This window comes from Tyto alba, unplaced genomic scaffold (genome assembly GCF_018691265.1).
Source record: "Tyto alba isolate M040663 unplaced genomic scaffold, T.alba_DEE_v4.0 Super-Scaffold_40, whole genome shotgun sequence".
NCBI lineage: Eukaryota > Metazoa > Chordata > Aves > Strigiformes > Tytonidae > Tyto > Tyto alba.
In genome coordinates this window covers 50,227,168-50,251,867 of record NW_024881316.1, presented here as the reverse complement: position 1 = coordinate 50,251,867, position 24,700 = coordinate 50,227,168, and the positions used below count along the sequence as shown (strand labels likewise).

The 24,700-nt window shown below is 55.9% G+C and overlaps 1 protein-coding gene across 6 annotated transcripts in view; it reads right to left on the bottom strand.

Moving 5' to 3' along the window:
- OTOF (otoferlin) overlaps nt 1-24,700 on the bottom strand; it is a 113,649-nt gene that overhangs the window by 1,494 nt on the left and 87,455 nt on the right. For 3 of the 6 annotated variants that reach the window (XM_042803000.1, XM_042803004.1, XM_032986528.2), the window contains 24 exons: nt 23,451-23,603; nt 22,779-22,968; nt 22,261-22,385; nt 21,478-21,612; nt 20,835-20,996; nt 19,837-19,956; nt 18,556-18,717; nt 18,096-18,258; nt 17,061-17,191; nt 14,970-14,999; nt 14,179-14,316; nt 13,097-13,163; nt 11,062-11,222; nt 10,277-10,411; nt 9,273-9,410; nt 7,870-7,997; nt 7,123-7,293; nt 6,399-6,559; nt 5,542-5,684; nt 5,021-5,109; nt 2,949-3,047; nt 1,025-1,266; nt 482-660; nt 204-304 (listed from right to left, as the gene is read on the bottom strand). In XM_042803000.1, the coding sequence (XP_042658934.1) occupies nt 204-304; nt 482-660; nt 1,025-1,266; nt 2,949-3,047; nt 5,021-5,109; nt 5,542-5,684; nt 6,399-6,559; nt 7,123-7,293; nt 7,870-7,997; nt 9,273-9,410; nt 10,277-10,411; nt 11,062-11,222; nt 13,097-13,163; nt 14,179-14,316; nt 14,970-14,999; nt 17,061-17,191; nt 18,096-18,258; nt 18,556-18,717; nt 19,837-19,956; nt 20,835-20,996; nt 21,478-21,612; nt 22,261-22,385; nt 22,779-22,968; nt 23,451-23,603 (3,323 nt within the window). The remainder of the gene's footprint in view (nt 1-203; nt 305-481; nt 661-1,024; nt 1,267-2,948; nt 3,048-5,020; nt 5,110-5,541; nt 5,685-6,398; nt 6,560-7,122; nt 7,294-7,869; nt 7,998-9,272; nt 9,411-10,276; nt 10,412-11,061; nt 11,223-13,096; nt 13,164-14,178; nt 14,317-14,969; nt 15,000-17,060; nt 17,192-18,095; nt 18,259-18,555; nt 18,718-19,836; nt 19,957-20,834; nt 20,997-21,477; nt 21,613-22,260; nt 22,386-22,778; nt 22,969-23,450; nt 23,604-24,700) is intronic. The other 3 variants (XM_042803001.1, XM_042803002.1, XM_042803003.1) reach the window with 3 other exon arrangements.

Below are 24,700 nucleotides of genomic sequence, written 5' to 3'. Positions count from 1 at the left end.
AAAGGGGCAGAGGAGGAACAGAGTAAGGGAAGGCAGCGGGGCAGTGAATAGCAGGCAACGGGGGGAGTCAGTGGAGATGGCTCTGCCCATGACCCTCAACTCCTACATCCCCCTGTGAGACCCCTCCTCACCCCCCCGGGACCCCCCCCCAGCATCTCCCAGGAGCCCAGGTGCCTGCTTGGCAGTGGGGGTTTCCTACTTACTTGGGTTTCTCCAGTGGGTCGGGCTCGTTGCGAGCCAGCCCAGCGGGGGATTTCTCTGCCTCCTCTGCCGTCAGAAGGTGCAGTTCAGCCTCGACTTTCCCCTGCAAGGAGCAGAGAGTTGTGCCGGGACCGAGGCAATGCTCCCCACCTCAACACCCCCCCAGACACGGTGACAGAGGGGACCGGAGGGAACAGAGGCAAGTGCCAGGCAGGTGGAGGGTGCCTGCAAATAACGCAATCCCCAGGATGCGAAATCCCTCCCTTTCCCCCAGCCTTACGGTGATCTCCAGCTCATCATCATCATCTCTGGCCACCAACGGCCACCAGCCCTTCACCCGCTTCTGCTTGAAGATGGAGACCATGGGCATCTCTGCCTCGTTCGTCACCATCTCCAGGCTGCACAGCTTCGCCGTCTTGGCTCCCCGGGGGAAGCGGTTCAGGTCCAGCTCGATGCCCCCTGGCAGGAAAAAAGGGGGAGCATAGATGTTGGCATCCCCAAAATGCTGAGTCCTGGGCTGGAGGTGGGCTGGGCCAGCGTCTCCTGCCCCGGAGAGCAACTTTGAACCAGCTCTGTGAAGGAAAAAAAGCTGACATCTTCGCTCCAGGGGCAACCTTTGAGCAGCAGCAGCAGCAGCAGAGATGAGGGCTCTCATCCCACCTGCTCTTACCGGCAGCATCTCAAGGGGGTTTGTTGGATGTTGTGGACTTGAGGAGCAGAGCTGCCCTTCCAGGCTCTGTTCCTAGACAGGCTTTGTCTCATCCCACACCGCTCCCTACCTGGCCAGCCACGGCTGCCCCAGCTCAGCAGACCCGCCGCTTACCGAGGAAATCATCGGCCGAGAAGTGGTCAGCATCCCAGACCTGCAGGGTGAGGCGAGCCGGGATCTTGTACTCGGTCTCGTCCCAGGAGAACATGGACTCCTTCTTGGAGATGACGATCCTCTCCTCCGCCATCAGGTAGTCAAAGGGGAAGATGTAGCGCCAGTTGAAGTTGCCTTCACCGGTAAGCGAGTGGTAATGGACGTCCGTGTCTTGCTTGTCCTCCTGCTGCCCCTTCAGCCACCTGCAGGGCCCAGAGGGGTGGCACATGTTACAGGGGGGTGGAGAGGGCACAGGACCACCCTGCCCGTGCAGCCAGGATGCCTCCGGGACAGACTGGGAGGACCCAAAAGGCGTGAGCAAGGGGGCTCCAATCAGCGCAGCAGCATCCCCGAGGGGCGGCAGGGGCAGGGGGGGGCAGGAGGGCCCTAGGAGGACCAGGGAGGGTTGAGAGCGAGGAGCGCAAGCGGGTTGTCAGAGGTCTTCCTCTGAGCGGGGAGATGGTAAAGGGGTGGAGAGGAACGAGGAGCATTGCTGAGGAGTCTGGAGCAGAGCACGTCCCCGTCCCGCAGCGGCGCAGCGGGCAGGCCCAGGGGAGGCTGTGGAGATCTCGCGGGTCACCGTGGGCTCCCTGTGTCGGGGTACATCTATCCGAGCCCATCAGAGGTGTTCAGGGCCTGCTGCAGGCTCTGCTCCGGGGTGGGGTGGTCTCTGGTGACCCAGAAGTGCCCCAGCTTCACCAGGCACCACGGGCACCGTGGCACGGTGCCAGTCATGCCTCCCCGGGGAGATGGGGCGGCCGTGCCCACCTTGCCATCGCATGTGAATGTACCCCTAGTTTGCTGGCTCCAGGGAGCAGGATTCCCAGAGTAAAAAGGACACGGAGGATGGTCCATACCCGCAAGACTGGGCTCCAGGGGAACACAGCTTTGCCTTAAAGACTGTGAGTGTCCCCCCCGCCCCTTTCTCCGATGAGCCAAAGCACCTCTGTTCCCCAGGGCGCGCTCAGGGTTTTGGGTGCCTGTTTGTCCTCAGGGAATTCAGCCAGAAGGGCCACGAGCCCACATCCAGGCGCTCGGTGCGGGGCTGTTCGCTCAGGCTCTGAGCGTGCCGATGCCCCGCAAAACACAAAGGCCGAGCGATCCCCCACCACGCTGATGGGGAAGGGCTGGAGCATCCCACGTTCAGAGGCACTGCAGGAAAGTCACTGGGGTGACAGGACCCGCGACGCCAAAGCAGACCCAGTTTTCTGGGAGAAGGATGTGGTGCAAGCAGAGGAGACCTGGGCTGAGCTGGCGAGGCTGCAGAGGAAGCACTGAGCAGTTTAACGGGCTGGAAAGGCCGTTGCCTTGATTTGAGGTCCCGTAAGGAACGGGGCTATGGGCACACGTGGGTCCCCCTCAGCTCTGGACGGGTGAGTTTTTGGAAGGGGCTTTCCCTTACTGCCGGGTGAGAGCGAAACAGAGATGGGAACTAACCGCAATCTGACTCCAGATGTTTGAATTGGAGGTTGCAGGGCTGAAATGCCAAGTGGGGGCACCAAGACCAGCTCAAAAAGGGGAAGAGGGACCAAGCAGCGAGGCCTCGGCCATTACCCCCTGACACAGATGTCAGACATCTTCTCTCCCGCCAGCAAAGCGTCGTCTTCCAAAACCACCTCATCGGTGTTCCAGATAATAACCCGCAGCTCAAAGCTGGGGCAGCCAGGCCAGGCACACGCAGAGGGTCGTGCGGCCGAGGGAAAGAGATGGAGAGGCAAGAAACACAGCACAGAAGGCAACGGCAGCATTGGAGCTATCTGCCCCGGCACCACAGTCCCTATCCCCCATCCCCTGCTCCAAAACCACCCCAGGGACCCTGGCGAGCACCAACACCCTCCCAGGGAGAAGCGGAGGAGGTGGTGCTGGCACGCCACGCTGTACCTACCCCCTGACAAAAATGTCACTGGATTTCTCGCCAGTGAAGTAGTCGTCGTCCTCCAGGATGACCTCGTCTGTGTTCCACACTATCACTCTAAGCTCATATCTGGCAGGAGGAAGGGAGACAAGGAGGTGAGGCACGGGGGCAGGGGAAAGGGGTAGGAGGGGATGGGGTGGGGGTGACACTGCCAGAATCCAGGGCCAGGCACCGAGCTGGCAGGGAGCTGCTCCCAGGGATCGTATCTGCGGGATCGTGAGGGCAGGAACAGGAGGGGAACGTCCCCATGAGCTCAGATCAGCCCAGGCAGGGTGAGCAGAGCAGCCGAGGGGAGCTTGACCTCCCTCAGCGCTGACCCTCTGCAAGGCCCACGCCGAGGGCTCGACGGGGCAGCCCGGGCTTGGGCTTTGGTAGATTTGTGGCTAAAACAGGGTCTGCAAAACAGTCTGAGTCCGGCTCTCTTTATGGTTTCCCCACCTTCCTCAGCAGGGCTGTCCCCCGCCTTAGAAATGGGCATCACAGTCCTTCCTAAGTCCCCAGCAGGTTCCGAGCCTCTAAGATCTTCCCAGCCCTGCCTTTTGTGTGCAGCAAGCCGGGGATTCCCGGTCACATGCGGCTCGGTTGGGGATTTTGCGGATGGAGGAAGAGCAGAAGCCAGATTCCTTGCAGGGCACAGCTGCGACGGGGGAAGGCTGGGAGGAAGGCTGGGAGGAAGGCTGGGAGGAAGGCAGCCACGGGCGCCGCAGATCGCTAGAAGCACCAGGGAGCCCTACGGGTGTGGAGAAGGGGATTTACAGTTTCCTTCAGCCACCTCCTCTGGCATCTTCCTCTGACAATGCCCTGGCTGAGCCCAGCTACGGGACTCCTGCCAGCTCCTCCAGCCCCAGCCCCCTCCTGTTTGCACCCATGGGTGGGAGCTTGTCCTGTGCTGTGCCTCTCCAGCACCTACAGCTCGTGCCAGATGGTGCCAGGAGCTCCCAGCAAAGACAGGGGAGATGGATGAATCCCCGAGAACGATAACCAGGCATAACCTCGCTTGAAACAGGCGATCTACCTGCAAACCCTCTCTTCAACCCATCAGTAGGAACATCTCAGCTCCAGCTCATGGGTCACTGCTGGGCCTGGCTGTCCTGGGCTGCACTGTAGACAACCCTCCGCTTTTCCAGTCCGTGCTGGTGCCTGGACCTTGCCCTTGGCCTCAGCCTTCCTGCAGCTGCCTGCCCTACCACTGGGCTCAAGGGACATTCTCTCCATCCAAAGCATCGTCTGCTGGACACGGGAGCACAGGGGACTCCTCCAGGGATGCCCAGTGCCATCCCTGTATCCCAGCCCTGGGGGTGGCAACAGGGGCCTAAGGACACAGTCTAGCAGGGTAAGGCAGGGCTAGGAGGGATGCCAAAGGAAGAAATGCCTTTCTTCTCTCTAAAGGAGTTGGGAGAAGAAATAACTCTCTAATTACACTGCCTGTTGCCTGATCTGTCCTGCTTGGATTGACCAACTCCATCCCAGTAGCCTTCTCCGCCCTGGGCTCTAGCCACCACCTCCTGGAAAGGGCCCATCCAAACTGCCCTGGGCTAACCTTGCCCCGGGCTAACCTTGCCCCGGGCTAACCCTGCCCCGGGCTAACCCTGCCCTAGGCTAACCCTGCCCCGGGCTAACCCTGCCCTGGGCTAACCCTGCCCTGGGCTAACCCTGCCCCGGGCTAACCCTGCCCCTTGCCTGGGAGCGGGGTCAGGACTGGGCACACTGGTCTGCGGGGGACCCCTCCTGTGCCAGGGACTGGGTAACAGATTAATTTCCTAGTCGAGAAAGATCGGAAGCTGCAGGGGGTGGAACGGGTGGGATGCCACCCTTCAGGAGCAGCTCTGGAAGGGGAAGACATCCCTCGAGGTCCCCAGTCTCGGGATGCCTGGAAATGCCAGCACAGTCAGGGTACCCAGGCAGGGGGCTGGGCTGGGCCATGGAGCAGCAGCAGGAGAGGGGATGAAGCAGGGCTCCAGCCCCAGCCTCGAGTTTTCCTTGGGGTTGGTGGGCTGGGAGTGTTATAAATGAATCTATGTTTTCCACAGGAGGTTCCTTACTTCTTTGGTTTCCTAGGAGAAATATCAATGGCAGGGCCGGGCGCTGGCATGTCCATGGGGAACATGTCCACCCACAGCTCCAGGCGACCCTGCAAGGTTGGAGAGGTGCAGTCAGCCCCCCCAGTCCCTCCTTACCCCCCTTCAGCAGTGTGTCCCCCCTCCACCCCGCCCTCTCCGCCAGATTTTCTTGCCCGTCAACATCAGTCTGGCCATGCCAGATGTGGGGCAGGGCAGGGTTCCCCCTGTGCCACGAGCCCTTTTCCCACCCTCTGCAGAATCACGGCACGGCACGGCGTGACGCCGAGGTGCATGGGCGTGGGGAGTCAGGGGGCCAAGGGGCCTGGGGGCACAGGCTGGAGCGGGAGAGGCACTGGGGATTTAGCCTTTGCAGGATGCCTCTCCCGCCTCCGCTGCCCACGACAAGGTGGGTTGTGGCTGCTCTGCCCAGCTGGCGTCCCCGCTCCCTGCCCGGAGGAGGCTCTGCAGCGCTGCCTCCGCTCCTGCTCCGGGCCTCCGAGGACCTGCTCGATGCCCGGCTTGTCAGGGTTCAGCAGCGGCCGCGTCTCCACGTGCTCGGGGACCAGCTTGCAGCCCGCCCGGGGGATGTCCTCCCAGTGACGCAGCACAGTCAGGGCCAGGTGCTCATCTGTCTGCTTCTTCTGGCCTGTGCGGGCAAAGGGAGGGCTGAGCTCGGAGAACTGGGCAGACACGCACACCAGCGACAGCAAAAAGCCCCGTTCCTCGACCTCTACTCCACGGGAGCAGAGCTGCCTACCAGCTATCCCTCTCCATTTCCTTGTGTTCACTCTGTCCTTCAGCCAACACGTCCTAACTCCTCTCCTTCTCCTCTCTAACCTTAGTAATCATTTACAGAAGGTCCAGCTCCCCTGCCAGCCTGTGTTTTCCCAGGCTGAACAAGCTCCATATCCACGGACCACGTCCTCCTCCTCTTCTGCACCCCTCCTGGCCTGCCTCCCTCTTTCTTGAGCACACACGAGTGCGTTGGGACAACCACCATGGTTTGGGGATGCAGCTACACGGAGAATGGCTTCCTAAAGCCTGGAAAGGCCAGGGTGGGCTGTCTGCATTGCTCCTTGGGCATACGCTTCCAGAAGGAAGCTTTCAAAGGCAGCTTTGGTGACACTATCCCACGGATGTCCGTGAGCGATTCTGAGAGCAACCCGCTGGCCTGAGTGGCCCATAAGACTCTGTCTAACTGGTCACCTACTGAAAAGTCAATTTAAGGTGATGGGTGGAGAATGATTGCAGGGCTGCTTTGGGGTGGGGGGGCCACTAAGTCTGTCTCCAATCCTAGATGAGGAGGGGGACACCCCAGACCCCTGTTCCCCTCCACAACTTCATCCCATGGGGAAGGTACCATTTTCATCTTCAATCTCCGTGGGGCCAGTGAAGACCCTGTTGGCAACTTTCACTCTTCCTCCTGGCCCAAAGTGCGGCCCGTCCACCTTGCCCTCTTTGCACAGCTTGGACAGGATTTGGGAGGGCTTCATGGGGTCACGCCAGGTGTTATAACCATATCTGTGAATAGGAGGGCAAAGTCAGTGAAGTCGTAGCAAGATTTGGAGGACAAAGCGATTTTGTTCCCCTCTGCCCGCAAAAGAAATGCTCCTGCCATGAAGGTCCCGGGAATCACGGGGAAAGGATCTGAGGCAGCAAACGTGAAACTTTAGAGCAGACTAGGTCCCTCTGTGCCACCACCCTACACTTTGCTAACACCCTTCCACCCCGGCCCCTTTACTCCGTGCTGACTCAGACCTGAAGTTCTCAGTGCCCCCCACTGAGATGCTCAGCATCGCTCCGTTGGGTCTCCTGCTATTTCAGCAGTGGCCTCATCCCTCTACCCAGATCCACCAGTGCCCCTGAGTCCTCCCCTCCCAGCCCTGGGCTCCTTACAACCTGCTCCACTGCTGCCCTGCTCTGCTGGTCACAAAACCCGTCTTAAGAGTGAAGGTAGTGCACAGACTCCTCCATTAGCAGGCAACAAAGGAGGGACATTCCTGCAGGGGATGTAGGCTTGGTGTGGAAGAGGAGACAGGCATGGGTCTAGGCAGAAGGTTGGGCAGAGAAAGCTTTGCTCATACATGGAGTAAGACTGTGACAGCCCGCAAGTAGCTCGGTGCTTGCTGTAGTAGCGGTTCTCCAGATCGATCTTGGTCTCTCCAATGAGGTCGTCAGTCCCCACCAAGTCCCAGTCGTACACGGCGACCGTCAGCATGGACTCCATGGGGAAGGTGGCCTCGATGTCAAAGGACCTAGGCCAGGGGAAAGCAGGAGAGGGGAAAGAGAAAAGCTGTTGAAGGGCTTGGCTGCTACTCAAGACAGACACACGGGTGAGGTGGGTCTGCTCCGGTCTGTGGACAGTGTTTGATTTGCTTCTACCACGGCAGGGCGTTTGAGGTAAGGGTTTTAATTAAATCTCTGTGTGGGCTGTTTCATCTCCAGCAGCTCTAGACAGGAGGCGATTGCTTGACCTGGACGTCTCAACAGCCCTGAAACTAAGTTTATGTGTCACTGGAGAGCCAGGCCATACCCTCACGGAGTTCAAGCCCAATGATTCCTAAAGTAGGCACTTAATCTTGATCAGATATGGATGTCCCTTGAATGCCTTTTACTATATTGACCATGCTGCTTGGCAAAGGAGGACAGATGGCTGAAATGAGGATGCCTGCACTGCTTGCAAGGAAAGTTCTGTGTGATGAGTCCCATCTGCTGAGCCCAAAGAGCAGCTGCGGGATGGCTGGGGTGCAGGTCCGAGGGCTGGCAAGCTTGGCTCAGGTTTAGCTCACCACTTCCAGGTGCAAACAGGTAACAGGGCCGGGGCAACTCACTTTCCGAAGACAGGGTTCAACTGCTTGGAGATGTAGTTCTCCTTGTCTTTGATGTCCGTCTTCCCCAGCTTGATGGCAATATAGGGGTCAGCCTTCCCATTGATGTCAGCTGGGTGAAGGTCCGTGGCCTGCAGAGAACAGATGAGATATGTCAGTGCCATCCACAGTAGCAAAAAATTCAGGGAGGGCCCTGCTCTCCATCCCTGAGACCGCCTGGCCTTGCCTGGCCATAAGCACGTGGCTAAGCTCCGTGGCCCTCCTAAATAGAGTGGCTTGGTTTAAACCGGGCGTAAGTCCTGCCTTGTGTTAATCCCTGTCCTGGTTTGGGGATGGGTTGAGGCTGGCTGTGTCCCATCAGAGAAATAACCACGGTCTCCTTTGTCATCTCTCTCACCAGTGGAAAGAAACAGGCTCCTCTAAAGAAAGACCCAGAGCAACAACCCGACCAAGATGTCGAGAAGACTTCTCCCTTCCCCTCCTGGTCTCTTCACTCACTAGGGCCAAGGCCTTAGGGCTTCTCCTCATAAAGGGGGTGAGTGTCCCCAAACTCTCCAGTCCCAAACTCCACCATGGCACACAACAGCAGGTGCCCATGCCAGGACGCATCCAGCCAGCCCTCGTTGGTGCTGGTGCCGACCGGGCTGGTGTCTCTTATTGCAGCTTCAGTCTGTTGGTGATGGATGGGCCACTCGTCACCTCACTGGGTGGGGGGGCTGCAGTACTGGATGGAGAATCAGGCTGGTGGGAAATGCAGCCAAAAGTAGGTTGCATTTGTAAAATACTGGGACAAGGTGGTGATGAAGAGCAGCCCAGGTGCTTCCAGCAGGACTGAGCACCCTCTCAGTGCCTGGCCACGGTACGCATGCTCAGGGACGCAAGGATGACTAATTTAGGGGTCAGGAAAAGACTTTTTCCAGAGCACACTCCCTATAAAAAGAAAAGTGATTAGCTGGATCAGATCAATAACCACGCAGTGCACGTCCAAGGAGGTGCCATGTCCTTCAACTGGATCTACTAGCCTCTGCCAGGTCCCATTCTGCTCTGCTCTGAAACACTCCCGAGGTGTCGTGGCTGTGTAAGGAACCAGCACCTCACAGTCCAGGCTGATCCAAATTATTCAATTCAGTTAAGCGCTAGGACAGACACGCCGGTCCACCCCACGTACCAGAAGAGAGGTCTCTGGATCTGGCAGGAGCTTGGATCTGCCTTGGTCCCAGTGCTTGGAGCACACAGCTATTCAAGGCCCCACCACCGAGCTGCTTCAGTCCTCATGCTGTGACCTTGGCCCTGATGCACCGAGAGCTCAAACCCACCGTCTCCACAGCTCGGGGACTTGCTCCTGGATGCGCGCTCTGGAAGGGAGCGCAGGATCACGCCCTACCACACCGCACGGTCATACTCACCCGTACCACATAGACTCGGACCAGCACGTTGATGGGGTCGTTGCTGGGGATCCCCTGGAACATGCCGAAGTTGGGGTCGTATCCTGCCTCCTTGGTGATATCATCAGGGAGCGGCATTTTGTAGACGCACATGGAGCCCTAGTGCGAAGGAGTGCGCGGCCCGATGAGAGTCCTGCCCAAACCACCCTTCCTGAAGACCCTGAAGTCACTGCCCTTGTTTTTGGCCACGTCCTGGAGCAGACAGGCCAGATCTGGAAAACTCCTCCAGCGCACAAGCACCAGTTCAGGAGCTGCAACCACGAGCAGAGAAACTGGACAAAGGGAAGGAGGCCTGCCGGGGAATCAGGCTAGCAAGGAGCTCATGCACAGGGGTTCTCAAGAGAAGAACTGACACGAGGACAAAAGCAATGAGAATAAAAGGGTTGACAGGGGATGGGCTGGAAAATCTGGGAACTGCCACATGAAACACTGCTGATTTCTATGCTCCTGAAGCATCTGATGCTAGCTAAAGCGGGGAACTGCCTGTTCGTCTCCTCTGCTAAGCAAACAAAGGGAAAAACTTGCATCAACAGGCTCCACCTGGCCAGGATCACACCCTCAGAGAGGTTCTTGTCCAAGAGCCTTATAGCTGATGTGTGCTCCTACATTTCCTGGGGACTGGCGGTGGTGCAACATGGTGACCGGTATCGGTGAAAAATTGTTCACAGAGATAAACCAGGGCACGACTTATTTCCACAGTGGGCAAGAAAGAGGAGCTGACTTTCCCTTAGCCTTCTGTCAGAACCATCAAGGCTCTGCTTGCCTGCAGATCACCACCTCTGTGGATGCATTCTCTGAAGCTGCCTGATTGCTGGAGCCACCCTTGGAGGGTTCCCCTCCCAGTTGGGTCAGTGTAAACTGGTTTCTGGCGCATCCAACCCCTTCCTTCTAAACCAGCCCCAGCAGAGAAACCTGTGGGCAAGAGCTCCTCAAGCTGCCCCTGCCCTGGGACAAACCAAACTCACTTTGAACCTCCCCACTATTCGCTCCTCTTCTGATGAATTGTCATCGTTGTCCCCAATCTTCCCACGGAGCAGGTTGAAGGTGTGCAGCCAGTCCTCAAAGTTATCAAACTCTGCTTCCAGCTCCTTGTGGAAGATCTGAGATGACAGAAAGTTAAAGATTTAGGTTAAAAAAAAAAAAAAAAAAAAAGCGAGGAAAAGATATGGTGACTGACTCAGAGGGAACATGGACTCTTCAGCTCCCAGTGCCCAATTCTCTAGGAAGGGAAAGGATCTCCAGGGTCATCGGGTTGGACCTTGATGCCACAACCACCTCCCCAAACTGATAACGTACAAGAGGGAAGCTCAGCTGAATGGGCGAGGTGGCTGTCCCCGCTCTGGGCAAGACCCAGATTCAAACTCCAAATCACAGACTACATGAATCCTAACAATCACCGCGGGCCAGCACATCGACCAGATCCCATCCCTGCCCTGAGTCCTGGCTGGGCAAGTCATGGCTAGGCTGGAAAACTCTCCCCTCCAGCCAGGGCACATCCAAGCTGCCCCAAGGATGATCCTATCCCAGGGCAACCCTTTTCCTGCAAAGCTTGTTATCTCTGACTCCTTCAAACTATGGAGAGAAGCTGGCAGCCCCAAGGCAGGTCTCACCGAGGGTGGGATACCCCTCGAGAGGCAAGGTGCCTCATGCAGGGTTGATCCATCCCGCCCTGATCTCCAGGCGGCTGGGACTGCCATCCTGCCAGACTTCCAGCAGGCAGGGTCTCCTCCTCCCCTGCCCACACACGCACCTTCAGTTCGTCAACCTTCTGCTTCTTGTTCTTCTCCTTCTCAGGAAGCTCGGGGCCTGACTGTTGCTTCTTTTTCTTATCCTCTTTGGGTGCCTTGGACTTCTCCTTGTTCTTCGCCTGACCCTTGGACCCTTTCATGGAAGAGTCATCAAGTTTGATTTCTGGGTCCGAGGGGAGCAGCGGGGAGGGAGGAGATGGAAATGTCAGTGAGGAGGGGTGGAGGAGACAGGGAGGGGAGACTTGATCAAAGTCCTTCAGACAGGAGCAGCATGAAAACTGGCAGCTGCTTCTGCTTGCAACTCCCACCCCAGCCCTCTCCTGTCTTTCCTTGGCTCCAGCCACTGCTGCCCAGGGTGCAGCATCTCCAGGAGCCCAGGCTTCTCCGTGCACGGAACTTCCAGAGCTGACCTGAGCAGAAGTCATTTGGAGGACTACGAAACACAGACAGAGTGCTAGGCTCTGGCTAGCTTCAACAGCAGGGAGAAGACCTGATCCTGCTCGCAGCATCTCCTTTTCTTCCTCCCACTGGAGACTTTTCCTGCTGTGTGCAGCCTGGAGAATAAAACCCCAACCTAGGTGTCGCAGAGGGGACAGTGCTTGATGCTCAGCACCAGAGCACAGGCTCTGCCCTTAGAGAGGTGTTGCCCATCACCAGCTAAAACAACAGGTTGTTAGGGGCTCTGTTCAGAGAAACCACCAGCCAGGGACATCAACCACACCAGGAACAGGCTGCCTGGAAAGGCACGTTCAAGGAAAACATCTCCCACCCCTCTACAATCCCCGTCCCTCACTGCCTCTGCCAGCTTTCATCACTGCTGGGCAATGCAGATGGGGACAGACAGATGACGAGGACTGAATGTGGAAGAGGAAAGGAGGAAGGAATGGGAGTGCCAAGGGGAATGGATCCTTCCTAGCAGACAGAAAGAAAACAACGGAGGACATGAGACCCCCCCCCCCCCCAGAAGCCCTGCCATGACAACAAGCCCAGGCAGAAGCTGCTCAGAGTTGTCTCCAAGCTCAGCAAGACTCGGCCTCACCTTTCTCATCATATGAAGACTAGTTTTACAAAAGAAATCAGGCTCTGTATTTTTCTCAGCTTTTAACAGATTTTGCATTGCCTGGGCATGACAGCAACCCACTGTCACAGGGAGGTGGGACACATGGAAAGCATGGGTGAAAATTCTCAGAGAAACCCCTCCAAGCCCCACCGGTGGGACTGGCAAGGAGGGTCCAGGCTGCAAGTGGACCAAGTCACCCTTAACCAACATGTCCTGGCTCACCAGTATTCTTGGCCCACATCGCTTGTGGTACAAAATTCATCTCACCCAACTTTAGACATCTGCAACACCCCATCTGAGCTACAGACCCCCCGACTTCCTTCAGAGAAAACTGCATTTAGGTCACAATTTATCTCATTCTAACATAGCATTGGAAATAGGTCAGAGAACTCGCCCTAAAAGTCCATATTTTTCTTCAGTGCTTGTGCTAGAAAAGCAGACAAGGAGGCCCCCACGTGCAGGTAAAAGCACTCAGACCTTTTGTCTGGTTGAAGCTTCCCTTGCAAAACTGGAGCAAAATAAAGTATTTTCAAGCCTCCTGCGAAACGAGGACGGAAAACCCCAGTGAAGGTGATCTAGAAATATCTGTTCCTTGGGGAGCTCAGCAGACTTCAAGCACATGGTCCTGTAGCTAAAGCCTCTGCAGGGCCAGAGCGACGGGACTTTTAACGACGTACTGACTTGTGACAGCACAAAACCATCCTTGGAGAGCAACACGGACCCTGGTCGCTAGTCTGCACCACTTGCACGTGGGCTGGAGGCTGCCACACCACCACGCTCCGGTTTGGATCCAACCTGGCATTAGCATGTTAACCCAACACTGGGCTTGCATTCCCAGGAATGGATCCTGCACGGGGACGTAGAAGGCGTTGGCAGAAGAGCAGCGGCGAGCTCCGAAAGGGATGCTCAAGCACCAAAAGGAGTCCTGGTCCCACCTGGCCCTGCCACGCTCCCTCTCTCGTTCGCAACCCGCTTACCCTCTGCAATCTCCAGTTCTTCCTTCTCCTCTGCTTCTGCTGCGGCTGCTTCCTGCTGCCGGAGTTGCTGGGGGAGAAATGAAGCGAACAGGGAGTGGGTGCTTGCGCCGAGGTCTCTGTGCTCACTGGAAATGCCCAACTCAGGGTCACAGCTCGCTCTTCCTGATATAGCGTACTTCACGTTTGCTAGAAGCCGTGGTTAGTAATTGTGCTAGTAGCTATGGTTACCGCACATATGGGACAATTATGAGTTTTGAAGCTTGGCCGAGTGAGACTTGAACAAGCTGACCTTGATTAGCGAGAAGAAACTCATAAAGAACAGACTTTGATCTCCAAACAATATGCAGAACATCCTGGACCATAAAGAGAATGGCTGGGGATGAGTTATCTGACAACCTGGCAAAGCGACTATGACTATTTGACAAAGTAACTTGGCAATTAAACTAACTTTTGAGTGTCCTGAAAGTGAACTACCTTCATTATAATTCTAAAAACCACACCCATAGGTCAAAGAGACCCCTGCCCAGTTTAAGACCCTTCCCATGAGCATGCCTAGTAGAAGAAGCATCATGTAAGCTGTATTATAAGTGTATGTTAATCACTAACCAATCAGTATCTAGTAGGCACGTTTGGAAAAGTACGAACTTCTCATTTTTGTGTATAAAAGAAACACCAAAACCCGTTGTTAGGAGTGCTTGATTTGTGGGAAAGATTGGCTTAGTGTACACCAGGCATGAATCCGCTTTTCGGGTAACGTTCCCATCTGAGCTACCAGGTTGGTTCTGGCAGTGCTGGAGAAATCAAAGCTGCTCAGTGCAGCCTGCTGCACTGATGCTGTTAAATATCCGTGTCTGAGTACAAACCAGTCACGAAGTCCACCCAGAATGCACTCAAGGAAAAGGAATCCTGCTCAGCTCTGCCAGGTAAAAAACCCCCTTGCCAACAGGCAGGCAAGGTTAGCAAAGCAAGCAGCACAGCCCCAAGCCCTTGGAAGTAGCTGGAAATAGGTGAGACCTTGCAGAGAGGAAACAGCAATTTCCTCTTCCCCCTCTACATACACCCCTCCTCTGCTCTGCACCCACCTCCTTCAGCGTCTCAATTGAAGCAAAATACTTGGACCACCAGTCCAGCATGCTCTCGTCCACCTCCTCCTCTTCCACTTCCTCTTCTTCTTCTCCTCCTTTCTTCTTCTTTTTCTTTTTCTCCTTCTCTTCCTCAGTCTTCAGGGGAAAGGGAAGCAAAGACAGAGAAGAAGAGGGATCAGATGAAAGGGAAATGTCTCCTGAAGTGCAAAAGTGAAGCACCTGAGAAGGCAGAACCCTCCAGGCTGGGTGGCCTCGTTACCCTTTTTCCCCTCCTACAGCTGCAGACACTGAGGCACGGAGCAGCAAAGCAAGGTGCCCAAAGGATCTCGGAGTCCCGAGCCACCCCCTCCTTTCCATCACCCCTTTCATCCATGTGTTTCCCGGGCTGCAGCTCCTCAATCTTACACGGGAGCAATCCTCCCTCTGCCCAGCAAAGCACCCTGGGGCCACTTAGGGGTGCAGCAAAGCCCTCTGCAACTGGTAACTGGTTGTGGTGGGAATAACCAGCAGCTCTCCCACAGGGTCCCGTTTGCCCTGCTCCTCCTGGGACAGCTGGGCTGAGGAGCGCTGGCTCAGAAGAGCTTCCCAGTCTGCAGGAACCGGGCCACCGCCACATCTACTGACGAGACAACGCGGCGCTGTCTGTGCTTTGGGGATGAAGGGGTGCCGGTCCCCGCCCCGCTTGGGGTTGGTGAGGATGTACGGTCCGTGGATGAAAGCCACACAGAAGGGTAGGGGCGGGGTGTGGAGGGTTGGGAGCAGGGATGCAGAGCAGGTCCATCACTCACCACGTCCACCTTCACCACTGCGTCGGAATTCTGCGGCCCCGGGGTGGGAGGGAAGAGGGAGAGCGGGTTAGCAGCACGGCCTCGGCCGAGCGGGAGCACACGCATGCACAAAGAGGTCACGGAGCTCCCCAGGGGTGAAGGAACCGAACGCCTGGAATGAAGAGCCCTGGCCGGGAAAGCTCTGCATACAGGGGAGATGCTCTGCCATGACACAGCAACCCACCTCCGCCCGGGAGACCTCCCTCTTGCTCCTCGCTAAGGGACAACCCCAGTCCCTGACAGGGATGGGTTAGGTCTGGAGAGACACCTTGGACTTCAGCGTGGCTAACGCTCCTCTGCTCCCTTGGGGCTTGTCTGCCTAGGAAGGTCTACAAGTCACTGTGGGGGGTTTCAAGAAGCGCGTGGGTGTCGGGGTGTTTGGGACCTGTCCACGCACACCCCTCCTGTAGCTCCTCTCGCGTGAGGCGGTGCGAGCAGGCGTACGTGATACAGCTTCTTGTGCACGTGCGAGGAGCTCTGCCTATACGAATGCACCAGGGACCTCGTGGGGTGCATGGATGTGTCTGCACATGTGCGCTGGTGGGGCTTCGTACGGGCCATAGCCTTTCTGTAAATACGCACACGTGAGGGCCCACGTGTATTTGGAGACCACAACATGCCCGTAGGCATGTATGTACATGTGCTGCTTGTCGGGGCAGGGGGTCGTGTGTGCATGTTCTCGCAAAGGGCCTCCTGCAAAAAAAGAAATCTGATTCTTTTTGTGGAGGAAGCTCTGGAGCAGAAGGGCATGAGGAGGAGCTGAATTTGCTGTCGTGGGCAAGAAAATGGGCACAAGCACATTCAGTGTGTGAAAAAAGCCTGATGCCTCTGGGACACACTGGCTGTCCAATGCCTACAGCGGCAAATTTTCATGGCATCCACAATTGTTCTGAAGAGCTTCGGCTGCCTCAGATTGACTCTGTGTGCCCAGGCCAGCTCTGAGCATCTGCTGCGTCCCGTTTGGCTCAGAACTGCTGTGCAGCGACACCGCGCTGACCACCCCTCTGGATTGCTGAATGGGAATTTCAGAGAGCTGAAGGGGTATTTCTAGGAGCTGACGTAGGCATCTGAATGTCTCAAAGTGCTTGTAAAAAGGAAAAAACATCAGGGAAATTTGCATGAGCCTGGGTGCTTGCAGAGGCTGGGCAGCGTGCAGTGCTTTGTGAAAGGGCAGGGTCACTGCAGCTGTGGGGATGGGGAATTCATCATCGAATCACAGACCGGTTTGGGTTGGCAGGGACCTTAAATCCCCCCCAGTGCCCCCCCCTGCCCCGGGCAGGGCCCCCTTCCCCCAGCCCAGGGGGCTCCCAGCCCCGTCCAACCTGGCCTTGAACCCTTCCAGGGAGGGGGCAGCCACAGCTGCTCTGGGCACCCTGGGCCAGCGCCTCACCCCCCGCACAGGGAAGGATTTCTGCCTTATATATAACCTAAACCTACTCTCTTTCAGCTTAAAACCGTCCCCCCTCATCCCATCCCCACCCCCTGATCCAGAGTCCCTCCCCACCTCTCCTGTCCCCCCTTTAAGCCCTGGGAGGCCGCTCGAAGGTCCCCCCGGAGCCTTCTCTTCTCCAGGCTGAACCCCCCCAACTCTCTCAGCCCGGCCCCCCAGGGGAGCTGCTCCAGCCCCCCCAGCATCTTCGTGGCCTCCTCTGGCCCCGCTCGAGCAGCTCCAGGTCCTTCTGCTGTTGGGAGCCCCCGAGCTGACCACTACAGCATTTCTGACGGGTCACTTGTGTCTGTGTGGGTCAGAGATAGGGACAGGGTTGTGCGTGTGGGTGCTCAGTCCCATCTGATTGTTTTTAAGGAAAACATAAAGCTGTCTAATTTGCATAGCCCAGGACAGTCCTTTTCTGCGCGGCAAGCACCGGCTAAATTCAGAGAGGACAGAAAGAGGCCAATTTGTCGGACTGACAATGATCTAAAGCCCTTCATTCCAGGCATCAGCCCAACTCCACATTCAGCTGGAGAAGGTGGCCTCTGTTTGGGTGGAATCCCTCAAAGACTGGCAAGTCAGTGAGGAAAGAGATGCTGAAGTGACATACAGATACTCACAGCTTCCAGCTTCACCATCGTCTCCATCTTCTTGATGGGAACCTCAGGTTCCATGTTGACAACGATCTCCCCTGTGGGGCGAGAGCGATGGGCCCTGTTGGCCGTTGCCAGATAACCGTTGAAGTGTTTAGCTGAACAGAGGACAGAGAAAGAAAGAACAAGAGAGAAGGATAGTGTAGAGGAGAAACTAAGAGCTCAGGTGAGATCCTACAGGATTCAGGTAGGAGTGATGTGTGACCACCTTGTTCAGAGAAGAGTGAGGGAAAAAAGCAGGATTCAAAAAAAAACATTCCATAGCAAAGGAAAGCAGACGATGAGAAAGGATTGCTTTTTTCCTTTGCACTAGTGTTCAGAGGAGAAGAGGCAGAGAAGATGCTTGCCCTGAACGTATCATCTGTCATGGACACAATCACAGGCCCAGACCTCTGCTTGGAACCAGGGATGGCCCTTGGCAATCGCCCCCCCAGACCTCCTGTCTCTGCCCAGCTGAGAGTGTCTCCGCTCCCACCAACAACTGGAAGGAGATGAGCAATTCCTGGGGCTCACCAAGCCCATGGCTGCTGTGCTGGGTCCAAGGAAAGTGGGTTTGTGATGTTTTCCTCTGTGGGCAGTTCAGACGGGGTGGCAGTTGGGATTGAGAGGGTGACCACCCCCCAGCCCCAATCTAGCTTTCTAGTATTTACTCAAAGCGGCAGCAGGCACGGAGCACGACAAATTCACCTCCCAGTCTCGAGGAACATTTGGGGAGTCTAGAGTCATGAAGCCGTAGAGATGTTAGAGGTGAACCAGCCTTTCTTGTCTTATGGGCATCAGGGGGAGCACGCAGTTATCGCGGTGAGACCCACAGATCAAAAAATTCAAGGTGACTCACAGCCTCACCCTGTGCCTTCTCACCCCCTGGACCCAAACCCTGAAGCACTGCTTCCTTAACCAACAAGCAGGCAATGTCCCGTGGTCCTTACAACCCACCTCCCTCTTTTCCATGCCCCATCGACGACCCATACCAGTCAGGCCCCTATGGCCCAAGCCTGGTACCTGTCATATTCCAGTGCTCAGCCTTCTTATCTGGTGGGCGGTAGATGAATTTTCGGAGGGAGTTGACGGCGTGGGACCCCACCAGGGTGTAACGCCCGAAAGCCCGGCAGTCCACTACCCGAATGTTGAGGGGTGGATGAAGCAGCTCGTTCTCTGGGAGGTCCTGGGAAGCAAAGGTGTGCTGGTTATCAAGGGCTGGGTGCGGGCTGCGGGATGTCTCCTTTGGTGGTTGGAAAGGTCAGTAGGGACTAAAACGGGGATGATGCTGGTGGAAATGGTCTAGAGCATCTCCAGCAAACCGTGGCTTGGGGGCCCTTGGAGAAAGGCCATCACCAACTGGCATGGTGCTCACATCCTCCACCGCCGAGGGGCAACTGAAGCAAGGGGCTAGGGGTCATGGTGTGGACTCCAGGAAATCTGGGTCTCAGCTGAGGGCTCAGGGGGAAGAGGAAACACTCACCACTTCGAACCACTTGACCAAAGTGCTGAAATTGGGGTTTTTCTTATAGTTCTGGATGAGGGATGACTGGACTCCCTTCCCAGCACACTCAATGTCCACACGGGGCCGGTCCACCTGGGCCAGGTTCACTCTCTTCAGATCCCTGAGCCCCCAAAACAAGATCTAGGGCAGGAGGAGGAGAAGGAAGAACATGAATGTGAGAAGGACTGCCCCTGGCTGGGGCCAGGCTAGAGTCAAAGGAGTTGGCTCTCCACATCCCCCAGGAGCAGGGACCCTACAGCAAATGTCATCGTTCAGGCAGTGGTGGATCTCTGAGGTATCTTCTCCTCTTCCACATGGCTCAGGGCTGTAGCATAGTCTACCTCTGACACTCCACATAACCCACCCCCCACCTGATCTGCAGCAGCCCAGGACTTCCAACCTGGTGTCCTCGGTGGTCCCTTTTCTGCCTTTCTCCTTTTCTTGCCTTTTTCTGCCGTGTGACTTCACAAAGCAGGACCAGACCAGCTTTGTCCATCCACAGTGGCTCTTGATTCAGCACTGGCATCATTTTGTCAAAATTATATCAGTATCACCGAGGAAACTGCCTCTCCCTTCTTGGGATAACAGACCGCCACCATGACTAAAAGTTTCCATAAACTGAGCTTTTTCCACCTCCTGATTCCCCATGGCTCTATTCACCTTGCACATCAGAAGAATGCAATTTATTTAACCAGATGCAAACGCCTGGAAGACCAAGAGTTGGCATCCCTCTAGAGACCTGGTCAGCAGCATCTCACCCGAGCAGAGATACCTGACAGCCGTGGGTGCACTGTGCACCGAACACCGCTGGCTGCATTGCCTGGATCACCACCGTCTACCAAGACATCCAAGGGAGAGGGACCCTCACTGGACGCATCACCCTTTCGATATCTACAGATACATGAGAAGCATCCTGTCCTGGATGCCCGAGATGGGTGGGATGCAGCTTACCTGACCTAGGGGGCTGGAGACGTGTTACACGTGTATCTCTAACGTGCCCTGCGCTGCGTCTCAGCCCCACTGCCACTGACTTGCTACGGTGCCCACATTTAAGACAGCAAGGAGTGATCTGGTTGCCTGTTCTTTCCGGGCTGCCTGTGCGGCAAGTAAACAGATCCTCGCAGTGCAGACATCTGATCTTGGTGCCCAGGTAGTCCCCAGCACCTCAGAGATCCTTCCTGGCCTTCAAACACCCGTGGGCAAGGCTCTCCTGCCCCACACAATGATGAACATTAAAGTTTGGTGCTCCAGGGCAATTACCTCCACTCTGTATTTACTCAGCACCGGCCGAATCCCCAGTGGCACCGGCAGGATGGGGCCCCGGTCCATGTCTGTGGGGCCGTCAATTGGGGGCAGGTCTGACTTGCCCCCAGGGCCAATCTGGAAGAGATGCAAGCGTGGATTAGGATCTGCTCCTTTGAGCCGGTGCTCAGCTGCTGGGAAGCAGCTTTTTGTTGGTCTCAGCTGTGAGCAGCACACCCTGGTCCCACGCATCGGGTCTGTGCTGTCTCAGAGGGTGCAGGAGCAACAGGGGTGGCTGAGCACCCATCTGACTGTGCCGTGCTTTGGGGAAAGGCACACGCACGAGCAGAAGGTGCTGGGCAGGGCTGTGCTTCCACGCAGGACAGACCCAGCAGCAAAGCAAACTTCTGAGCCCACCAACACACCCCAACCCCAGGGCTGTTTCCTTTTCTTCCAGCAAGGAGTTGCGTCTGCCTGGGGTGAGTGTGAAGAGAAATGTAGAAATGGTCCAAGAGCTCAGCCCAGGAGCAAATACAACAGTTTCAGCGTATGGCAAAGGAGGCACGGAAGTGGGAGAGTTCAACTTTGCTACCCCCACGGACTACGAGGCTAAAATTTCACCATATTCTTGGGATGCTGCTATGAATTTACACCCCATTTTCCTGAGACCTTCCAACTGGCATCCCGAGGAACACCAGGACTCCCATTGGCATCTCCCGTATCCCAGTGGTGTTGTAGAGAGTTTGGGCTAAACACAACACATTTAGTGGGGTGTCCTGTCCAGAAGGATACCTGGGACTCACTGCACACCATCTTGACCAGCATCACTGGGCAGGAGCTGCCCTCTCACTGGGTTAGTAGCTGTGCTAAACCCTTCTAGCTTTTCTGGGATGTATGAACTACTTGTTTTTTGAAGCACCTAAGAGGTATAAGCACGGGTTAAGCCCTGCTCCCTCGCACCCCTCCATCCCATCCTTTCCCTCCCCCGGTCTGAGGTGGCTTTGGCCAGCTGGTACCTGGAGCAGCTCGAAGGCAGCCAGCAAGTCGCCGGCGGTGGAGTTGCCACGGTAGATCTGGTAGTACTCCAGCTGCGGGGGGAAGCGCGGGGGGCAGTACTCCTCATCTGACATCTTCACCACCGGCTTGGCGAAGGTGCGGCCCATGAAGTCGGCTTTGCCCTGGAGAGAAGAGAGCGCTCGGGTTTGCTGACCCAACAGGAGGTCTCCCAGGGTAGCCCCCCCCAAGCTCTCCCCATCGTGGTCAGAACAGGAGCAGCCCGCTGGGCCTGGGACACCCAAGCTCAGCAACAGTTTTCACTCCCGGCTTCTTCAAAGATGGTGAAGGAGGTGGCCTAGGGCTGGGACAGCAAGGGGGCCAGGGATGAGCAGCTTTTCTAAAGGGAAAGGCTCAGGTAATATCTCCTTGCCTCCAGCCTTGCAAAAGCTCTTGCTTCACTCTCCAAAAGTAAGGTATCATCAAGTTGAGTCTGAGATCTAATGAGCAGCAGAGGTTGCTCGTGCCACGGGAGATGTGAGGCAGACCATCTTCCAAGGGTCAGGAGAAAAGCTGCTTCTCACACCCTCCGCACCATCCTCCTGACTCAGGAACGATCACAGCATCTAAATTGTAAACATTTTCCTTTGCTGGGATTCATCTTACCACTGTGTCCTGGTCATAGATCTCAATGACAATTATGGGAGGGTCATCCCGCATCTCATGGGCTTCTCCATAGAGCTCCACATTGTCAAAGACCAGCAGCTGGTCCCAGGTTGGGCAAAGGGTCTCATTGAGAACCTGGAAGAATGGGAGAGACACTTACTGCTCCAGACAGGGGCTAAGGGCAGCAGACTGGGTGCTGGTCTGGCAGAGCTAGTGGGCTGCTGCGCATTTTTTTTTGAACAGTGAGTCATGGGCTATCTCCCAAGGACTCTTCTGAGAAAAAAAAATCCCCAACAGCAGGCAAGCAGACACAAATTATATCACTGAATCATATCATAGAATGCTTTGGGTTGGAAGGGACCTTAGAGATCATCTAGTTCCAACCTTCCTGCCACGGGCAGGGACGTCTTCTACCTTTTCCAGTGTCCACCAGGCTTGCTAAAGCTCGGCAGCCCTCAGCCTGGGAAGGAAAGACACAAAAGCCACTTCAACATGAGCTAGTTTCTCCTAACCAGGCAGGTGAATCACGGCCACAGGGACACGGGACAAGCTGTGTGATGGTGAGGGGGGACCTGCTGTGAAGGTGCTCCTGGGGAAGGGGCTCCTGGAGACAGTCAAGCCCCAGTGCTGTGGTTGCTTCCCCACCCCAGGACCCCACGATCAACCTAATCCTTGATTCACTAGCAGCCACGAGACCTGTGGCAGGGGAGCAGGACGGAGAGCTGCTGGGACATGCGACGCCAGAGCCCAGCCCAGCCCTCCAGGTCAGGAGATGGCTTTTACCTCGGTGCATTGGCTCTGGGAGATGAAGAAGACTCGTGCAAAGGGGTCCGAAAGGCCACTGCTGTCGGCTGCAAATAAACTCCTTGCTTGGTACATGTGGGCTCGCAACTGGAAAACCTGCTTTTCTGCAAGAAAAGGGGGAAGTGAGACAGCATGGCACGCAAGCCCGGAGCCCAGCCGTGGGGCTCAGCCTGCAGATCGAGTCTCGGGGTCAAGCTTTTGCCCAGGGCCAGCACTGACGAAGGGTATAGGCCCAAAGCACGAGTCCCAAATGGATATGGGACTTCCTTGGTGTCCCACTTGCTATGTGCAGAATGAAAGCTACGAACAGGGTAGGGAAGAGGGTGCACAGCTCCCACATCCCACCTGGAGTAGTGTGAGACCTCAGACAGGGACAACTGGAATTATTTCCCCCCCTTAGCTCCTGGAAGCCCTTGGCCCAAGTGGTGTCGAGCCAGGCCCCCTCCTGCCCTCTCCAGACCCTGTCCCCAGACCCACGGCAGGCAGGAAGTTCTTACTGGTGTAAAGAAGGCTGATGGGTGGGAAGGATGGCAGCTTTTGGCCTCTGGCAGTCTTCTTCTCCTCAAAGCCACACGGCAGGCCACTCAAGAAGTCTTTGCGCTGTTTGTTGAGGCCCAGCCACAAGTATATCTCCATCTTGGCCTGAACTGTCCAGCCAGCAGGTCCAAAGCCCCTCTTCCCAGGGAGCTGGGCACAAAGGGCAGAGAGTTTACATGGATATAGGGAAGGGCCTTAGAGACGGACAGACCACCTCTTGCAGCATTCAGCTCCGTCTGGTGCGTTGCTCGTGCTGCTGCTCTTCAAAACCGGGGACCCAGCCCTCATCATTCTGGATCATGACACTACTCTGGCTCATGCACTACCTTCTTCTCACCATGTTGGCTTCCTCTTTCTAAGCCAGCATCCTCTTTTGTGGCCAGCTGGATCAAACATCTCTCTCCTTCCAAACATTTCTCACCTACTGGACTGGGTAAAGTCAGTGGTTCACGCTTCCTAGCAGCAGACTTCCATCCCTACCAGTAGAATACGGGTCTGGTTTTCCTAGTATTCACGCCCCAGAAAAACTGGATACACAGCTCCCTCATCCTCATCCCCCCAACCTCCCAATCCGTCCTTCCTCCATCTCTCTCCTCTTGGTTGCGGTTCCCCCAGGAAAGACAGATCAGCACCTTGAGGAAGACGGTCTTCACTTTGGCGCAGTCCTTGCCCATCTCCTCATCCACAATGGAGTAGAGGATATCCTTGGAAGGGACGCGGGCGTAGGCAATGCGCTTGTTGTTGCTCATCATCCAGATGAAGATGTCAGGAATAGTGTGCTGGGGCTGTGAACACCAGCGAAGGGCCCTGTTAGTGTCTCAGCTCATTCTGACCACTGAGGCACCAGCAGGGCTGGAGACCTTCTGAAGGCAAATTCACCAGATGCCACAGGAGGTGGATGTACCTATTGTACATCCTACTGTAATGTGGCCATCAGGGCCATTGAAATGGTTTTGAGCCTCCCGCTGCAGAAGCTTATCTGCTTAAGAAAAGCTGCTCAGAGGTAAACTCAGCAGGAAAGAAACTGGGATTTACACTTGTTCTAGTCTAAAAAACCCAGTAATTTTGGATTAAAAGACAGAAGATTTTCCTTCTCTCTTCATTCAGTGGCCGTGGGGACTGTAGGGCAGGGGCCATACCTTCATTCCTTACTATGGAAGCGGTTCCCTGTCTAGACAGGTCCCATCACACCTTACAGTCTCGTTTATGTTCTGGTGAGTCAAAGCCAAGGACAGCCTTGCTGTAATAAGGACTATGTCACTGAGGCTGGGAGCCTGCCATGGGAAATGAGAACAGGAGGTGCAACAACTACAGCTCCCACGAGGGCCAGTAACCCCCCAGTGCCTGCCTCAGACCTAAACAAAAAAATATCAGAGGAACGGTGTATTTTTTCTGTAAGAAGGAAAAAATATTTTGCAGATACAGCGTCCCTTTGGAAATGCTGTGAGCAACTCTAATATATTGGATTATAATCTCTTACCCGTGAGCCGGAGTGAAGCAGGAGTACACTGCAGCAATAAAAATTAGATGGTTTGAGCTCTGCAAGAGGACAGGGCTTTATTCAACAGCCCTCTGAAGAGCCACTTACTTTAACAACTCCCTACCTAGCCAGGATCAGAAACAGCTCCCTGCTGCTGGCTTTAATGCTGTGGGGACATGTGCCACCTTCCAATGGCCGATCGCCCAGGGACCTGCACGGCCTCACCACAGCTGAGGCTGGCAGAGATGCCTTCAGCTCAGCTTTGAGAGGACCCAGCTCTGTTACTGGCTGGGAAAGGCTCTTAAAATTGTTTTAGCACTGAATCCTTCCAAGCCAGAAGTGCATGGGCAAGCCTGGGAGGTGTGGGGCAGTGTGTAGACTTGGAGTGGCTCCTTGCACAAG